Source organism: Dromaius novaehollandiae, chromosome Z (genome assembly GCF_036370855.1).
Source record: "Dromaius novaehollandiae isolate bDroNov1 chromosome Z, bDroNov1.hap1, whole genome shotgun sequence".
Taxonomy (NCBI): Eukaryota; Metazoa; Chordata; class Aves; order Casuariiformes; family Dromaiidae; genus Dromaius; species Dromaius novaehollandiae.
Window position 1 is genome coordinate 55,398,813 of NC_088132.1, and position 13,959 is coordinate 55,412,771.

The 13,959-nt window shown below is 41.8% G+C and overlaps 1 protein-coding gene across 2 annotated transcripts in view; it reads right to left on the reverse strand.

Annotated features, from left to right (window-relative positions):
* Positions 1-1,043: 1,043 nt before the first annotated feature.
* The window catches only part of LOC135324883 (creatine kinase S-type, mitochondrial), a 28,637-nt gene continuing 15,721 nt past the window's right edge, over positions 1,044-13,959 (reverse strand). For both annotated transcript variants that reach the window (XM_064501924.1, XM_064501925.1), the window contains exons 5-10: positions 13,715-13,936; positions 11,102-11,187; positions 8,476-8,599; positions 5,891-6,025; positions 5,403-5,528; positions 1,044-1,279 (exon numbers count right to left, since the gene is read on the reverse strand). In XM_064501924.1, coding sequence (XP_064357994.1) covers positions 1,160-1,279; positions 5,403-5,528; positions 5,891-6,025; positions 8,476-8,599; positions 11,102-11,187; positions 13,715-13,936 — 813 coding nt within the window. In that variant the 3' untranslated portion in view covers positions 1,044-1,159. The remainder of the gene's footprint in view (positions 1,280-5,402; positions 5,529-5,890; positions 6,026-8,475; positions 8,600-11,101; positions 11,188-13,714; positions 13,937-13,959) is intronic.

Here is a 13,959-nt window from a genome sequence, read left to right on the forward strand (position 1 = left end):
GCCCTTGTATACCTGAAGTGTATTCTGCTGATACTACTGCCAGCGCAACAGCAACACAGACAGCATATTCATGAGGGCATGTTTTGATTTTTTTTTTCTAGGAAGAAATGGTGTTTTGAATGTGGTTACTGCGAAACACTGAATATGTTTCAATATGCAGAAGAAAAGCAATGGCACCATTATCATCTGCTATTTTTTTACTTCTACCAAGCTGCTCACCACATGGAATAGTGGTGAGCACAGAGATGGTTTTATTCAGGGTGTCAATACATCCTAGGTACTTTGATGACTGACAGTTACCTGGAGCCTGTGCCCCATTACCTGGAACCTGAAAGCTGCAGAAAAAGACTTGAATAGGCCATCCTGGGCAGGTTTATGTTGGATACAGAAGAGCAGCAAACTGGTTTGCTTGCTGATTTTTTTGAGGCCAGCTTGCTGCAGCCACAGGCCAGAAGTGGCAGCTGAGGAGTGACCTGGTGAGTTCTTCAACGCTAAAAAAGTCTGAGGGTTTGGGATGACATAGTAAAGAAGATTGTATGCAGACCAGAGGAGAGGCAGCTTTCACAGAGAGGCACCAATGAGCTCCAGGTGACAGGTTAAGTGGTGGACGTCCAAGACTGAAGCCATGTGCAACTGCCTGCTCTAATTAACTGTTGAACTTACCATGGTGTTGAATGCCAAAAACATAATGAGCATTTTGCAGCACCTGCCTGTCAGGCTGGCAGACTTCGGCTGCCTGGACAGTCACTGCAAAGAAGTGGTTCTGTGAATGACAATCAGGTGCTCATAGAAGACCGTATAAATACGGCCTTAAGTGCAAATACAAGCTAGAATCAAAATATTTGTGGTTTTTGCATTATTCAGGTAACACTAATCACCAGCCAAGAAAGGTTCAAAGCCTAGGTAAAGCTTGCTTAGATGCAAGCAGAAAAGGGAAGCAATCCCCACAAAGGGTATACCAAGGTGCTTGTAGGTGGGTACATCTCACTAAAATTGCACTAAGACTATTTTCTTGCCAGTGTAACCAGGCATCTAAAGAGACATTAGGTATCAGGTAGCGTTTTATTACACAAGATATTTATACAGAGATATACAGAGGTGCCTTTCTGTTAGAATGGCAGACATATTTACCATCAGTTACCAGTCATCGGTAGCAAGGTCACTTCCTGCCAAACTGAGGCAACGGTGGTGGTACTTTGATGTCTTGGCCTCTTTCCAGTTTCTTCTCACAATCAACTAGATAATTGACCCCATCAATGACAATCTGAACTAGCTCTACCTGCAAAAACAACAACAAAAATAAAAAAGGTTTGGATAACGCTGTTAATAGAGGAAGGGAAAATTGGCTTGTGCTGCAAAGACAGCAAGTAAAACCAGATGCAAGGAAGGTCACATCCTAGAGATCACACACCCTGCGGCACAGGGAGTATGGGTCATGCACTGATCCAATGGAAGCCCACAGTAATTCCTTTCTCCCTGTCCCTTCTATTTTTTTGGCCTATGTCAGAGTTTTTGGCCTTCTGAGAGCAAAAAATTTCTAATAGACCCCTAAAGCTATTTCCACCAAATTCTGCTCCCATACACATTCCTATGTAAAACAAAAAAAACAAACAAAAAAAAGTGCTTAAATAAAATGCTTAAATAAAATGTTTAGGCAAAAGTTTAGAGGCCTATTTCAAACGTGACCATTCTGAGGGCATAAAAGCCTCTCGAGACATTTGCTTGGCACAGGCAGGGGCTCCTCTCTGTTGTGTTTTCAACATTCATGTATGAGGATGAAGAAACTGAAAAGCAGTGCATGTTCAGAGTCACCAGGCAGCACTCTCTGAAGTGGCAGATGTCCATGCAAGTATAGAGGCTCTGGTATTTTTCCCAGTGGCATCTTACTATATTCCCAATAAAAATTCTGAAGCAGAGAAAGTGCTTCTTCCCCATTTTCTGGACCCTCAGCAGAAGGCCAGCTCAGCTGCTGTGTGATGGTCATCTGCAGCTGCCAAAAGAGGCAGTCTCGCCTGCTGTGTGCTCCCTGTTCCCAAGCCTGTACCTCCCCTCTGCTCACAGCAGCATTTCTGAGAGTCAGACGAAAACTAACTGGGATAGGGGCACAAGGAGGGGAAGACGGAAGCTTATTTCCCTGATCCAGTGGTACCGAGAGCCCAGAGTGCTGCTGGAGGCACGGGGTGGAATAGGAGGGGGTCCCTCACACAGCCGAGTGTGGGAGGACAGTGGGGCTACACTTTTGGCTGCAGCCAGTTAGACTGACGGGCTGAAAGGGCTCGTCAAACCTAAACTCCTTCACGGCTCACTCCACCCCACCTGCAGGACCATCCCTTCCCCTGCAGATGACCATCCCCTACCATGATAATTGGTCAACTGCCTTTATGCAGGGAAACGTCCTGCTGATTCTGAAAGGAGTGTCAGTTTTGGAGAGGCTGTTTCATCAAGCCCAGGATCCTCATTTCTGAACTAGAAAGATTCATCCTAAGCTCACGCTGGCTTTCTATAATTCCTTTATTTTCCACTGAGGTACTCTTGATTTACACTGGCACTAGTGGGATTGGATTCAGACCCAGAGCAGCACCGAAATTTGCAGTTCTATATGGCAGAATGCAGTGGTGTCTTTATAATCTCTTTCAAAATGACTGAAGAACACAAGGTGTCTTGTCCCCAGCAGAATTCTTCTGCAGACAGGGACACGCTGGGACTCCAGGCCCCCCTCCGGGTATTGTTAGCTTCTCGGTAGCCAGCAAGCTATAGCACTGATTTTTCTTAATCTTCATGAAATGGTTCATTAGCAACCTTTAATGACTCATTTGTTAAAACTCAATGCAGAAACTAAATCCCATTGTCTCTTTATTGTGACAGTGACTGATTTTCAAGGGATTTGTTTTTACTATAAAGCAATTCAGTGGCTTAGCAGTTTATCGTGTTGCCTTTTACAGACCAGAGGTCTGAATTTGCAGCCTTCATGAGAAAAGAAATGTCATATTAAGTTTGCATTGACCAGTAACTGAAACAAAGCAAAAATACTAACAATCTTATCTTGCACCTTTGGGAACATAATTCATTTCTACAAACATATTCACCACATAATGGAATTTATTTTATTATGTACTATAATATGTTCTATAATAAAACATTTATGTACTCTTGAATTTGTCTCATCTTTTTTTAGATTTTTGAATCTTCAAGGTAAGGATTGTATCTTATTGGCTTAACTCTTCAAATCCTCACTATGAGGTACTACTGACAGTGGAAATCTTCATATAAGCAAAAATTTATAGGTTCAAGCCTCAAGTGTCAGTAGAACCTGTATTAATCAATCATGCTGTGTAATCCTTTTAAATTATTAGTGTTATCTTAGTATAAAGCATACATGGTGATGTTTCAGCTATTAATAAATGTCTTTGTCGCATACTGTTTTTGCAAATAATACAGCTTCATAGCTTTTCACTCCTGTATGTTTAAGGCTAGAGCCAAAGGAACTTAGCTACCTACTTGCCAGAATAGGCATCAAGCTCCAAAATTCAGATTCTCCAAACTCCTGTCCAAATACCCCTTGGCTGTGAAAACATTTAAGGTCATGTCCAAATGAGAAAGCGCAGAAGAGCTGAATTTCCTCTGTTCCAGAGGCAGAAAGTGCAGGGTGGCTGGATGTGGACCAGTTTGCATCTAGTTGCAATCTAAGTGCATTATCCCAGGGTTATGTCTACGTTATGAAAACCTGTCATGAATCAGGCTGAGCTCAGGTGCTGTGCTGCAGTAATAGGGGCAAAATGCACCCACACCTAAGTTGCTAAAGCCTCCCAGTGCTCTGCTGGTCTCTGTAAATTTACCTTGACACTACGCTCTACTTTGCAGTGGAGTTTTAACTTGCAGTGAAGTCCCCAAGGTAACTAAAGTTTTGTTGCTAGGGAAGCAGGCAGCCCTTCAAATCCTGACACACACAAGCAGGTTGGCATCTGAGACCAAAACCTGTTTTGCACAGTTAAAGGAGTCCAGTGGAGCAAAAGTCCTCAGGAGACATGTATCCCACTAAGGCCTGCCTGACAGACCATAGCTGATGGTTAGAGCACTCACATGGGAAGCACAAGGCATGTCTGACAGAAGATTTGAATCTACATTTCCTATCTACTAGTAGAGTGCTAGCATCACCGGGCTTACATAGTCTTGCATGGTTAATTTTTTCTCACTTGTTCTTGATACGGCCAAGGGTGAACTTGCCTCCCTGATCTCAGTGAGGAAAGGGAAGCTGTATAGCTGTGCCACAGGACTTACAGCGCATGACTTGGAGGAAGGACTTGGCGCAGGCAGAGCTAATGGAAGGGGGCTGCAACTCTTTCACACCGCTGTTTCTTCCCCATCCTCCAGTAGATTTGCTCTTATGAGCTCTTCTACTTTATAAAATACTTAAACTGGAATGAGGTCTGGGACCTGGGTCTTCCAGGTGAGCAGCCTCACCATCAGGCTTTAGGGATATTTCCACTATTTCTGGCCCAGTGCTTTTGTGTTCAAACTGAAATAGCTTCAAAGAGGTGTCCACATCTAACCCATCTCATCTTAGCCTACAACTCAACAGGGAGGGCTCAGAGATGACAATTCAAATCTTTGCTGCACAGCAAGCAGAGGGCGGATTTAAACCCAGCTCTCCTGCATCCTCTGCTCAGTGCAACACTGGGCATGGGAACATGGCACTACCTCCTCCTTATCCGTTATTTTGATGTAAAAGGATTGACCTAGGCGTGCTGTCTACATGTAGAGAAAGTGCATAATGGTAAATCCTAAAAGGAAAACAACACATTAATCCAGTCTTGATTTCAGTGCCTGACTCCCTGGGTGGTTTAGGACTCAGTCCCTATCTTTTTCCTCAGCATTTCACACTGGGTGCAGCAGGCACAGAGGCTAGCTCCGTGCCCAGCATACAACCTCCAGTGAACCCCATTCTTAGATACCTAACTCATGCCCAGCACCGCAGAGAGCCTGGACAGCCAGCTCATAGCTGTGTACTCCAGCAGGCAGTCAGGTCTATGAGTTCATGCTGTGATGCTGAGAAATATCAGCCCGAGGAAATTCTGTTGCCACAGCCAAATGTTCCCAGTACCTTCACACTCGCAGAGAGTGCCTCAGCACATGGTACAAACAAGTTGCATTTATGCAACTTGCTCATGTTTTTTTCTTTTCCCATTGTCATAAAAGGAATATTTGGCAAACACTTCATGCACATTAGTAATTTTCCATCGTGTAAGCATTTTCACTGGATCAGATTCACCAGAAGTAAAAACTGCCATAGCTCCACTGAAGTCAGTGGTGTGACTAAAATCAAAGTGAACCCAAATGGAGGGAAACTGACTCACACAAGTACAGATCTGTGTTTAAAAGCAAGGAAAAAAAGAACAGGTTACCTCTGATCGACCCATGCGGTCTAGGTTGGAGATATCATATATATCCGCTACAGCCGCCGTGTCCACGCCACCAGTGCCGCGCTTCTGAAGCCTCAGGTTCTCCAGGATTTTTGGAAACCTGGGATCCTAACAGAAGAAACAGTTTTGTGCTTATTGCTTTTTGCCCTACTTATTGTGCTGAATCCTTGTAATGCTATTATCCGTGACTTAATAGCATCCCTAAAAAGACAGGCAGAGATGGATAGTTTCCCCTGTCTTTGAATTACAGCCTGTCTTGGTGGCTGTCTGCTGAGGAGATTAATTTCCATAACAAATACAATAATTTGCAGAACAAAAGTATGCTCCATTAGTCGTGCATTATCCCTAGGACTTTGTTGTTACACTTCACGCCAATGTGCGATCACTGTAAGCTGTATTTTTCATTTGTTCCCTTATAAATCAGATGAAGGGCTGACTTATGTCACTGGCCTTTTAAATGACTTATGTACCTTGCTAAGCTTTGGCAGCTTAACATGGACTCCAGCACGTAAACCCGTTCCCAGGTTGGAAGGACAAGTCAGAACATATCCAAGACGTTCATTCCACATGAACTCCCAGCCTCGTTCTTTAATTAATCTTTCAACCTGTGAAGGTAAAAAAAAGAGAAAGGAAAAAGACAGGGATGCATACAAATGTGTCATCCTCTGACATTTGTTTATAGCTGAAATTCTTTTCACCTTGTATTTATGTTGATGATGAACTTCACTAACACCAATGGAGGTGCATAAATATAAGCCTGAGCAGAGTCTGGCTTGGATCTGATGCAAATCTTTGCGCTCATCAGACACCAAGGTCCCCAGTGAACATTACAACGACCTCTTCTCGTCTGCTTACTACCACTGGCTTGCAGACTCTGTCACTTTATCACAAGTCTCCCTGTCATGATGGTTTTGTATAGCCCTAGCCCAGGGAGCCATATTTTTACATAAGAATTACTGATCTAGAATAAATTAGTTTCTAGCCTTGGTGTTTTGGGAGTGATGTTGCAAAGCACACGCCCAAAAGTCTCAAACACTACAGAGCAAACAAAAGGAGCTGAAGTGCGGTTTCATGTAATTTTCAGGGTGATTACATTATTCTAGGGAGCAAGAAACTTCATTTCTAAATGCCTAAATCTAACAGCCCTGCTTCCATTGTAAGATGACTACATAGCACCTATATAATGATTTTCATTAGTAGATCTCCAGCCCAGTTAGAAAAGGAGACTGAAATCATTATCCTCAGAAATATCATAAAGCTCCATTGACCTCCGAATAGGCCGCCATTCTGTCCACTCAGCTACATATCCCAGACTTACTTCTGTGATCCCACTACAGTTTCAGTTCAGTAAATTCACTCCCAAAACAGAATCAGATATTTATCCAGATACTCAGGACCTCTGCAACATAGGAAATACTTCCATTTTGCAGAAAGATACAAAAATAAAGGACTATTTTAACATCATTTGCATAGTCTGTAAGGACACCAGAATTGATAGTGAGAACTAGATGTGACTTCCTGCCCCAGGGCATCTGCTTCGGACAGTTCCCAGAGCTGCCTGACCACTTCTCACAGCAAGGTCCATAGGTCCACTTCTGCTGAACATGAGCTAAGCAGAGTAGCAGAGGTGAACCTGGGAACAACATCCACAAGCCATGTCACTTAGGCTGCAATCCTGTACACTGTTCAGTGTTATGGGCATCCCCGAGAAGTATAAAAGAGCCCAGTGAACCACCCAGGTGCCAAAGAAGCATCCCTTAGGTGCTTTTGTATTTCCATGTTCCCAAACCCACTACCTACTCAAACCTTCTAAGTAAGGCATGCTCTCAAGTTACTTTCTTCTGGTTCTCAGGGACCACAACCAGATTCAGGGACTGTAGCTCCCTGCTCTGCCCACTTTGCCTTGTACTTTCTGCAGGCCAGGGGCTGTGCTGGTGGCGGTGAAGTGATATGGAAGGGGGTACACTGCATTGGCTCTACAACATTCAGGGATTCCCTGAGACAGAGCAATCTCTAGAAAGCCAGAGAAGCTGGAGTGAAGGCTGTTTTGCCATGGTGGAGAGCAATGAAGTGGTCCTGAGCTGGCCCAATATGCATTTCCAGACTGAGGAACAAAAGCAGTATGATGGACATTAACAATGTTCCTCTACAGTGCAGGTGAATCGAGCATGTCAAGGCCCCCAGTGGGGAGAAATAATTGTTTTATACAGCCTGATTACTCTTACAGTCTTGGAGACAATTTGAAGCCAGCTTCAACCTTATATAACTTAACCTCTAGGGTATCATCTATCATGGCAGACCATCTAGGGATGATGTGGACAAGAAGAGTGGAGAAGAAAGTTCTGACACGTCACCTACCCTGCTGTGCCTTTTTTGCTAGGATTGCGTGTGGAACAGAGTAGAATCTTCTTTCTCTGTTAAAGCACTTTTTCTGTGCCAGAGCAGTACATAGGGCTGCCCTGGGCCCACAGCCAAACTTCAATCATACCTGGATTGTCTAGACAAAACTGTTTTAACCCATCATTCTATGAGTTTTTTTTTCTTTATGAATAGCAATACCAGAATAAAATCCAGGAGTCATACCTATCAATCCATAGTATTTTAATCGCAAAACCCAGTATCCTCCCAAAGTAGTCAGAGAGGCCAGAAGTCCTACCTCCTGAGTCCTGTGTACAACCTCAGCAATGTCCACTCCACTCCCAGAATCAGGGATTAGAACCAGCAGGCTGGGCTTCCAAAATAAAATGCTTTATTTATGAACTTTCACAGCCTGCAGACACAAGGTGGCAAGGAAGGGATATTTCTTTAGCCAGCCAGTGCTGAAGATGGCAATACAAAGGCTACAGAGACATTTTATCTATTTTTCCCTATAATTCAGCTAACAATTTGCCCTTGCTTCCTTCTTTAATTGCCATTAATGTGGGTTGCTGTTTGGATTGGTGTTACTTTATTTTGTTGCTCCTGGAGATGTCAGGTCAGTGTTAACCACAGTAAGCAGTGCTGACAAGAGCCCAACAATAAACAAAACAGTAGTAATAACCTCATGATTTACTACCTCTTTTAAACCACGGCAAAATCTTTCAAACACCCGTTTCATGTTGCCACCCTTTTCCATGGATATCACCCTGGTGTGGTCCTCTTCATTAATCCAGATAAGAAATGTCTTGTCATTGTTATGCCTGGTTGAGAGAAAAATAAGTAGCTTTAAAGTACAAGATAAGCCCTGAAAAATAATTCTCAGTATCATTAGTTTTATCACAGTCTTTCCAGACTGTGAAGACATTAAGCACTGCAAAATAACACTGCTCTCGAGCGTTAGGGATATGAGCTACTTTCACGGTTTGATCCCCCATGCCAATGGAATTATGCAAGTTTTTCAGGTCACAGTGACAAGAACAGTTTTCTCTGATCACATCATGCTGCCCTGATGCTGAGCTAGGAGAAACACGTTGTCTCCTAACACGGACACAGCCGGGAGGTACAGCTGCTAAGGGAACAGGCAAGTTTGGCATCGTCAGTCACTGGGGATGTTTGCCATTTTTCTTAGAAAATTGTGCAGCTAGAAAAAAACCTAACATTTACATACTGCTGGGGCCCTGGCAATCTACCTAACTGTATTCTCTTCTGATTCAAATCCCAGTGCCCTTTATATCACCTGGGAACACGGCATTGCCACATCCAGTCAAATTACATGTTTCAGGAAAACAGTTACATGTTGCTTCTGGACAGTGCGTTAAAGATGTTGATTCGTCAATTAAGATAAAAATGCCTGAAGAGAAGCTATCCACTCTTGCTTCAAAGAGATCAGTCATGACAAGGTTTATGAAGTGGTAGGTCAGACCTGAGGTCACTTTTCCTCGCTTTTCTCCATTTTTTCTGTCTTTTACAGCAGTCTTTCTATAGAATGTAGAAGGTGATTGATAGGATTAGACTTGATCATATGAATAGTGGAATATTATCAAGCTTGAAACACATAAAACCCAAGAGCTAAAGTTCACCTGACTTTCAGCTTATCTTTTACTGCAACTCCCTTTTCACACTTGGAGTTTGCGGGTGCAAAACTGAACAAGTGCAAACATCCTATAGCCTGACGTTAGAGTTACAGAGAGGTCCAACGACCTCATTTTCAGTCACATACAAATATTCAGGGTAGGATTTTCCAAAGAGATTGATGTTGGTCTGACTCAGCACCCCCATTAATTAAATCAGTCTACTCAGGGCAGAGTGACACCACACTGAGTCCATTTAAATAGCACCATCTCTTTCTATGGAGTGGGTGGGAACTGTCCTGCAGACTTTAACAAGGGTAGGATTTCCATCCTTGGTGCCTGTGCAGAACACATTTCACAAAGTGTACTCTGAGACAACAATTTCTTGTAAAAGAAGGCCAGGATTTCCAAATCTGGCTCACTGAAATACTTTCCAATCACACTAACTCACTTTTTCCATTCTGCCTGATATTTCACAAGTAAAGCAAGCCAAAGCCAGATCTGTTCTATTCAGGAGTTCCCCTGATAGTATACACATTGCTGGCACTTTCGCTATTTGACTGGAGAGTCAATGAATGGGATGCCTCAGATTTACCATTTTTCCGGAACAAGTCTCTTCCTCAGATTAAAACGGGCACCATGGAGCTAACCTGAAGCTCACTGAAATAGAAAATCCTCACAGATTTCCTTTTGATCAGGCTCCACAGTGCCTGTTCACTGCCAGAAAGCAGGTTTAACTCATCACAGTAATAATGCTGCTGAACATGATCCAGTATCCACACACTGCTTGAAGACCAGATTTTTTTCCACATAAAGACCCATTCTCTCCAAAAGTCTTGAACATGCCTAGGGCAAGGAGGTAGGCTGGATGATTTCTCAGAATCCTTATTCACCTAGTTTTCCAGAATTGTAACATCTGGTAACCCCTAAAAATAGACCAGGATGGATGCAGGTGCTGCTCATTGCACAGCTGCCCCCACCATGCGATGGGGGGGGGGGGGGGGGGGTGCTGTACTGGCAGTATTCCTGGGGGTTCTTATCCCTTTCTTCCCCCAGAAAATATTCTATTCAGGCACAAAATATGGCACAGTTATAAAAGTAGAAACAGACCTATAACATAAAGGAAAGGAAATTCAACTGCCTTTGTATCCTGTCTTGTCCAGTTTATTCAGAAAGAAAGGATTACTTTCAATTCAGGTAATCAAAATAACATTCTGTCTCTAGAAAGTGGGGAGGGGGGAAAGGAATTTACAATGTAGTATGCTGCAATACAGTTGCAGGATACTACATTGCCGATGATTCCTACCTAATAGCATTGCTACAATCCAGTTTTAGACTGCACTTATAACCTCTGCTCTGCTGATTTCATGGTGATTCACTGGCTCTTTTCCAAATCAAATTTTTATCTAGAAATAGAAAAAACAGTGATAAAAAGCCAAAGAAGGAGTCGTGCTTATGATGCTACACTGCGTTGCTGATATTAACTATGGCTTCTATGAATATAAAGGTCTTACCCACTGTATTATTCATTGTTGGATTTTCTTTTTTTAAATAATCAAGAACATTTTTTAAAAACAATCAGAACATGCTGTGAGTATCAGGACAGAGCGACTGCAGGGTTAGGACAAGCAAGGAGACTTGTAATACAATCTTTTAAACATGACACAAGCTTCTACATGTCACACAACATACCAGATTCCTCTGGCATCTGGCCAGTCACGTGCCATCCCAGCACATGTTAGCAAAGGGGACACTGGCTTATCAAAGAGAAAATGATCCTAGACACCAAAAGGGGGCCAGAGAGAGAGAGAGAGAGAAAACAAAACAGAATTCATGTTTATTCAGGGAAGCAATATAACACATACATTTAATGGGAAGGTAATCAATATACAAGTAAACTGCATAGCACAGCTTGTGAATGTGTTTCCTTCTTGACCGAAAACTAAAAGCACTTTACCCAGGTGATTTTAGAGGGCAAATTCTTGCAGATGCGCACTGACACTGGTAATACGACTACATTTTGCAAAAAAAAGTTTTCAAATGTAGGAAAAAAGTGGAGGAAGGGACCTAGGGACCACACATATGCAACAGAGGGGACTCCAGAGACACATAGCACTACAACTAGAGATACGTTTCTGCACACAGACAAATTTCAGGGTAGGAGAAAGCAACGAAAGCATCTTTAAAGATAGCAAAATATCCAATGCTAGTTCTGAAAGGAGATTTCTCCAGCATAGAGATTTAGCAATTTATTTTGAGTATGAAATCATGGTAGGAATTAAAACAGTGCTTGACATTTTGGAATCACAGACTTGTTCTGTTACTCCTCAGAGATTTTATTTCTGATTTAATAAACATAGCATTTGGTGTGCCAGAGACTTGCCACATTCTGAATCATTTAATTTTTTTTTAACTGAGTTGTTTTTTCCCCGAGCAAGTAAGTATTTTATTTTCATGTGTGTGCTCAAAAATTATTAGTTCTTAAATCCTCAAACACTACCATATCAAATGTTGAGGGTTTTTTTTTCCTTTCTAGGGTTTACTTGAGAATAGGGAGGCAAGCTATCCAATATAAATATGACATGGCAGATAAGTTGATAAGCTTTACCTTTTTTTCCTTAATAGAGAATTTTAGGCCTTCATCTTCAAATGGCCTGTGATAGGCATGATGCAACTGGAACACTAACCATACAGAACAAAAAGGTATAGAGTTCTCTCTGTCCATCACAGGGATACAACGTGTGCTTCCTCAGCTTGCTCCAGTCTACATTTTTATTTGAGAGAAAAATTCCTCCTTTCACAAGAAATCAGCTGAGCACTATTAGCTTTTCTTGTAAGCCTATGACCCAAATCCACAAAGTACTGAAAGCCTCCCATGTTGAAGGCCTCCTTGGCTGAATGCCATTTAAGTCTCACTGATTTGATCTCACAGTTACCAAATGGTGCTTATTAAAGTTTGGCAGAAAGCCGGACACCTTAGAGACTCAAGATCCTAAAATACTGAAGGAAGTAAGCAATGCTATGAGTTAAAGATGGAATCTGAGGTTAAAATATTCAATGCCCTGACATTTATAAATTTGCATTACTGTAAAAGCAAACAAATAAGACAAGGCAAAATGCTGAATCAATGAAGCCTGTTTCACTTCCCAAAGAATTTAACCTGTAAATCATGAATTATGTCTCTGTATGTTCTCATGAATTATTTTCTCTGCAACCCTATTTTATTCTGTGCTTCTTGAACAGCTCTCTACTGCTGAAAAAGGCAATGAAATAAAACCTGGAACAGGTAATCAATGTCTTGTCAATAAACATATTACTAAGGACATTCAATGAAAAAGTTATTGACCTTACATAAATTCCTAACTCCTGGTTAATCCAGGCTGTGACACCTAGTTGCAGGGTTATAAATAGTTATGTTACTTCATCAGCTCCCTTTTGGTTGATGCTATAGATTAATGTGCCATGAATATAGCTAACAGGGTACAGCCATTCCTCTGGATAATTAAAATGCACGTTCGAGGTTTGTTTTTCTTAATCTTCTATATTTTTGTAATTTTTAAAGTCTCAATACGAATCCCTGGTATGGATTTTCAAGATAGTTGACTGTTGTCCATTTTTGTCAGGAAAGCACTTGGAAACTTTGACCATCTCAAACAACTCTCTGTAGGAATTGAACAATGAGATGCTCTGACAAAATCCATGATGAAAATCCTTGTGTTTCCATCTGTGTGACAATGAAAACTATTGTTACAGGCCTGATCCTTCAAGTCCTTAAACAGAGTTACAGGACTGGTAAAAGCTGACCTGGTTGCACTTTGCTACAATCACTTTGGAGAATTAGAATTAGTGTAGTTTTGACATAAAGAAGTTACAGCCAAAAAACCCCACCTGAATAGTCTAGAAGACAGATAACATGTAATATTTATCTCAGTGTAATATTATTAGTTAAAATGGCTATTCCTATGGAAAATGAGAATCTCTACTCAAGGAAATAATTAAAAAAGAGTCCTGAATTTACTTTATTATTCGGCCAAAGAGGTGGCAACAGCTATATGTATTTGATTCAACACAGACCTTCCTACCTGAATATAGCTCCACATTTTGGACCTGCAAAGTATGTGTTTAGCCAAAATATTAACCCTGGACAATTTGCCACTGTAACAAAAATATTGACAGGCCATTAACTACTGGGTTAATGCTGTAATTATCTTCCTTAGCTACACAGAAAAGCACATACACCAAAGAAAGAAAAAAATAAAAATAAATGAGAGTAAGTGAAGATGGTGTCGGTACTGCTATACTTACATCAATAAGCTGCTGCTGCTCCTTCTCAGTCATATTGGTCAAGCTATAGTACTTTCCAGAAAGATCTCCTTTCAGACCAGCTAGAGCAGTGACCACAACATTTTCCACTTCTCTTCTCTCCGCCCTGGTGCAAGCAGGAGGAAGACTGAGGCCCCGGATACTACGACCAGTACGCACACGTGACGAGAGGACATAGTGCTCATCAAATTGACCTGAAGTGATCTGAAGGAAGAATGTTTCTTATT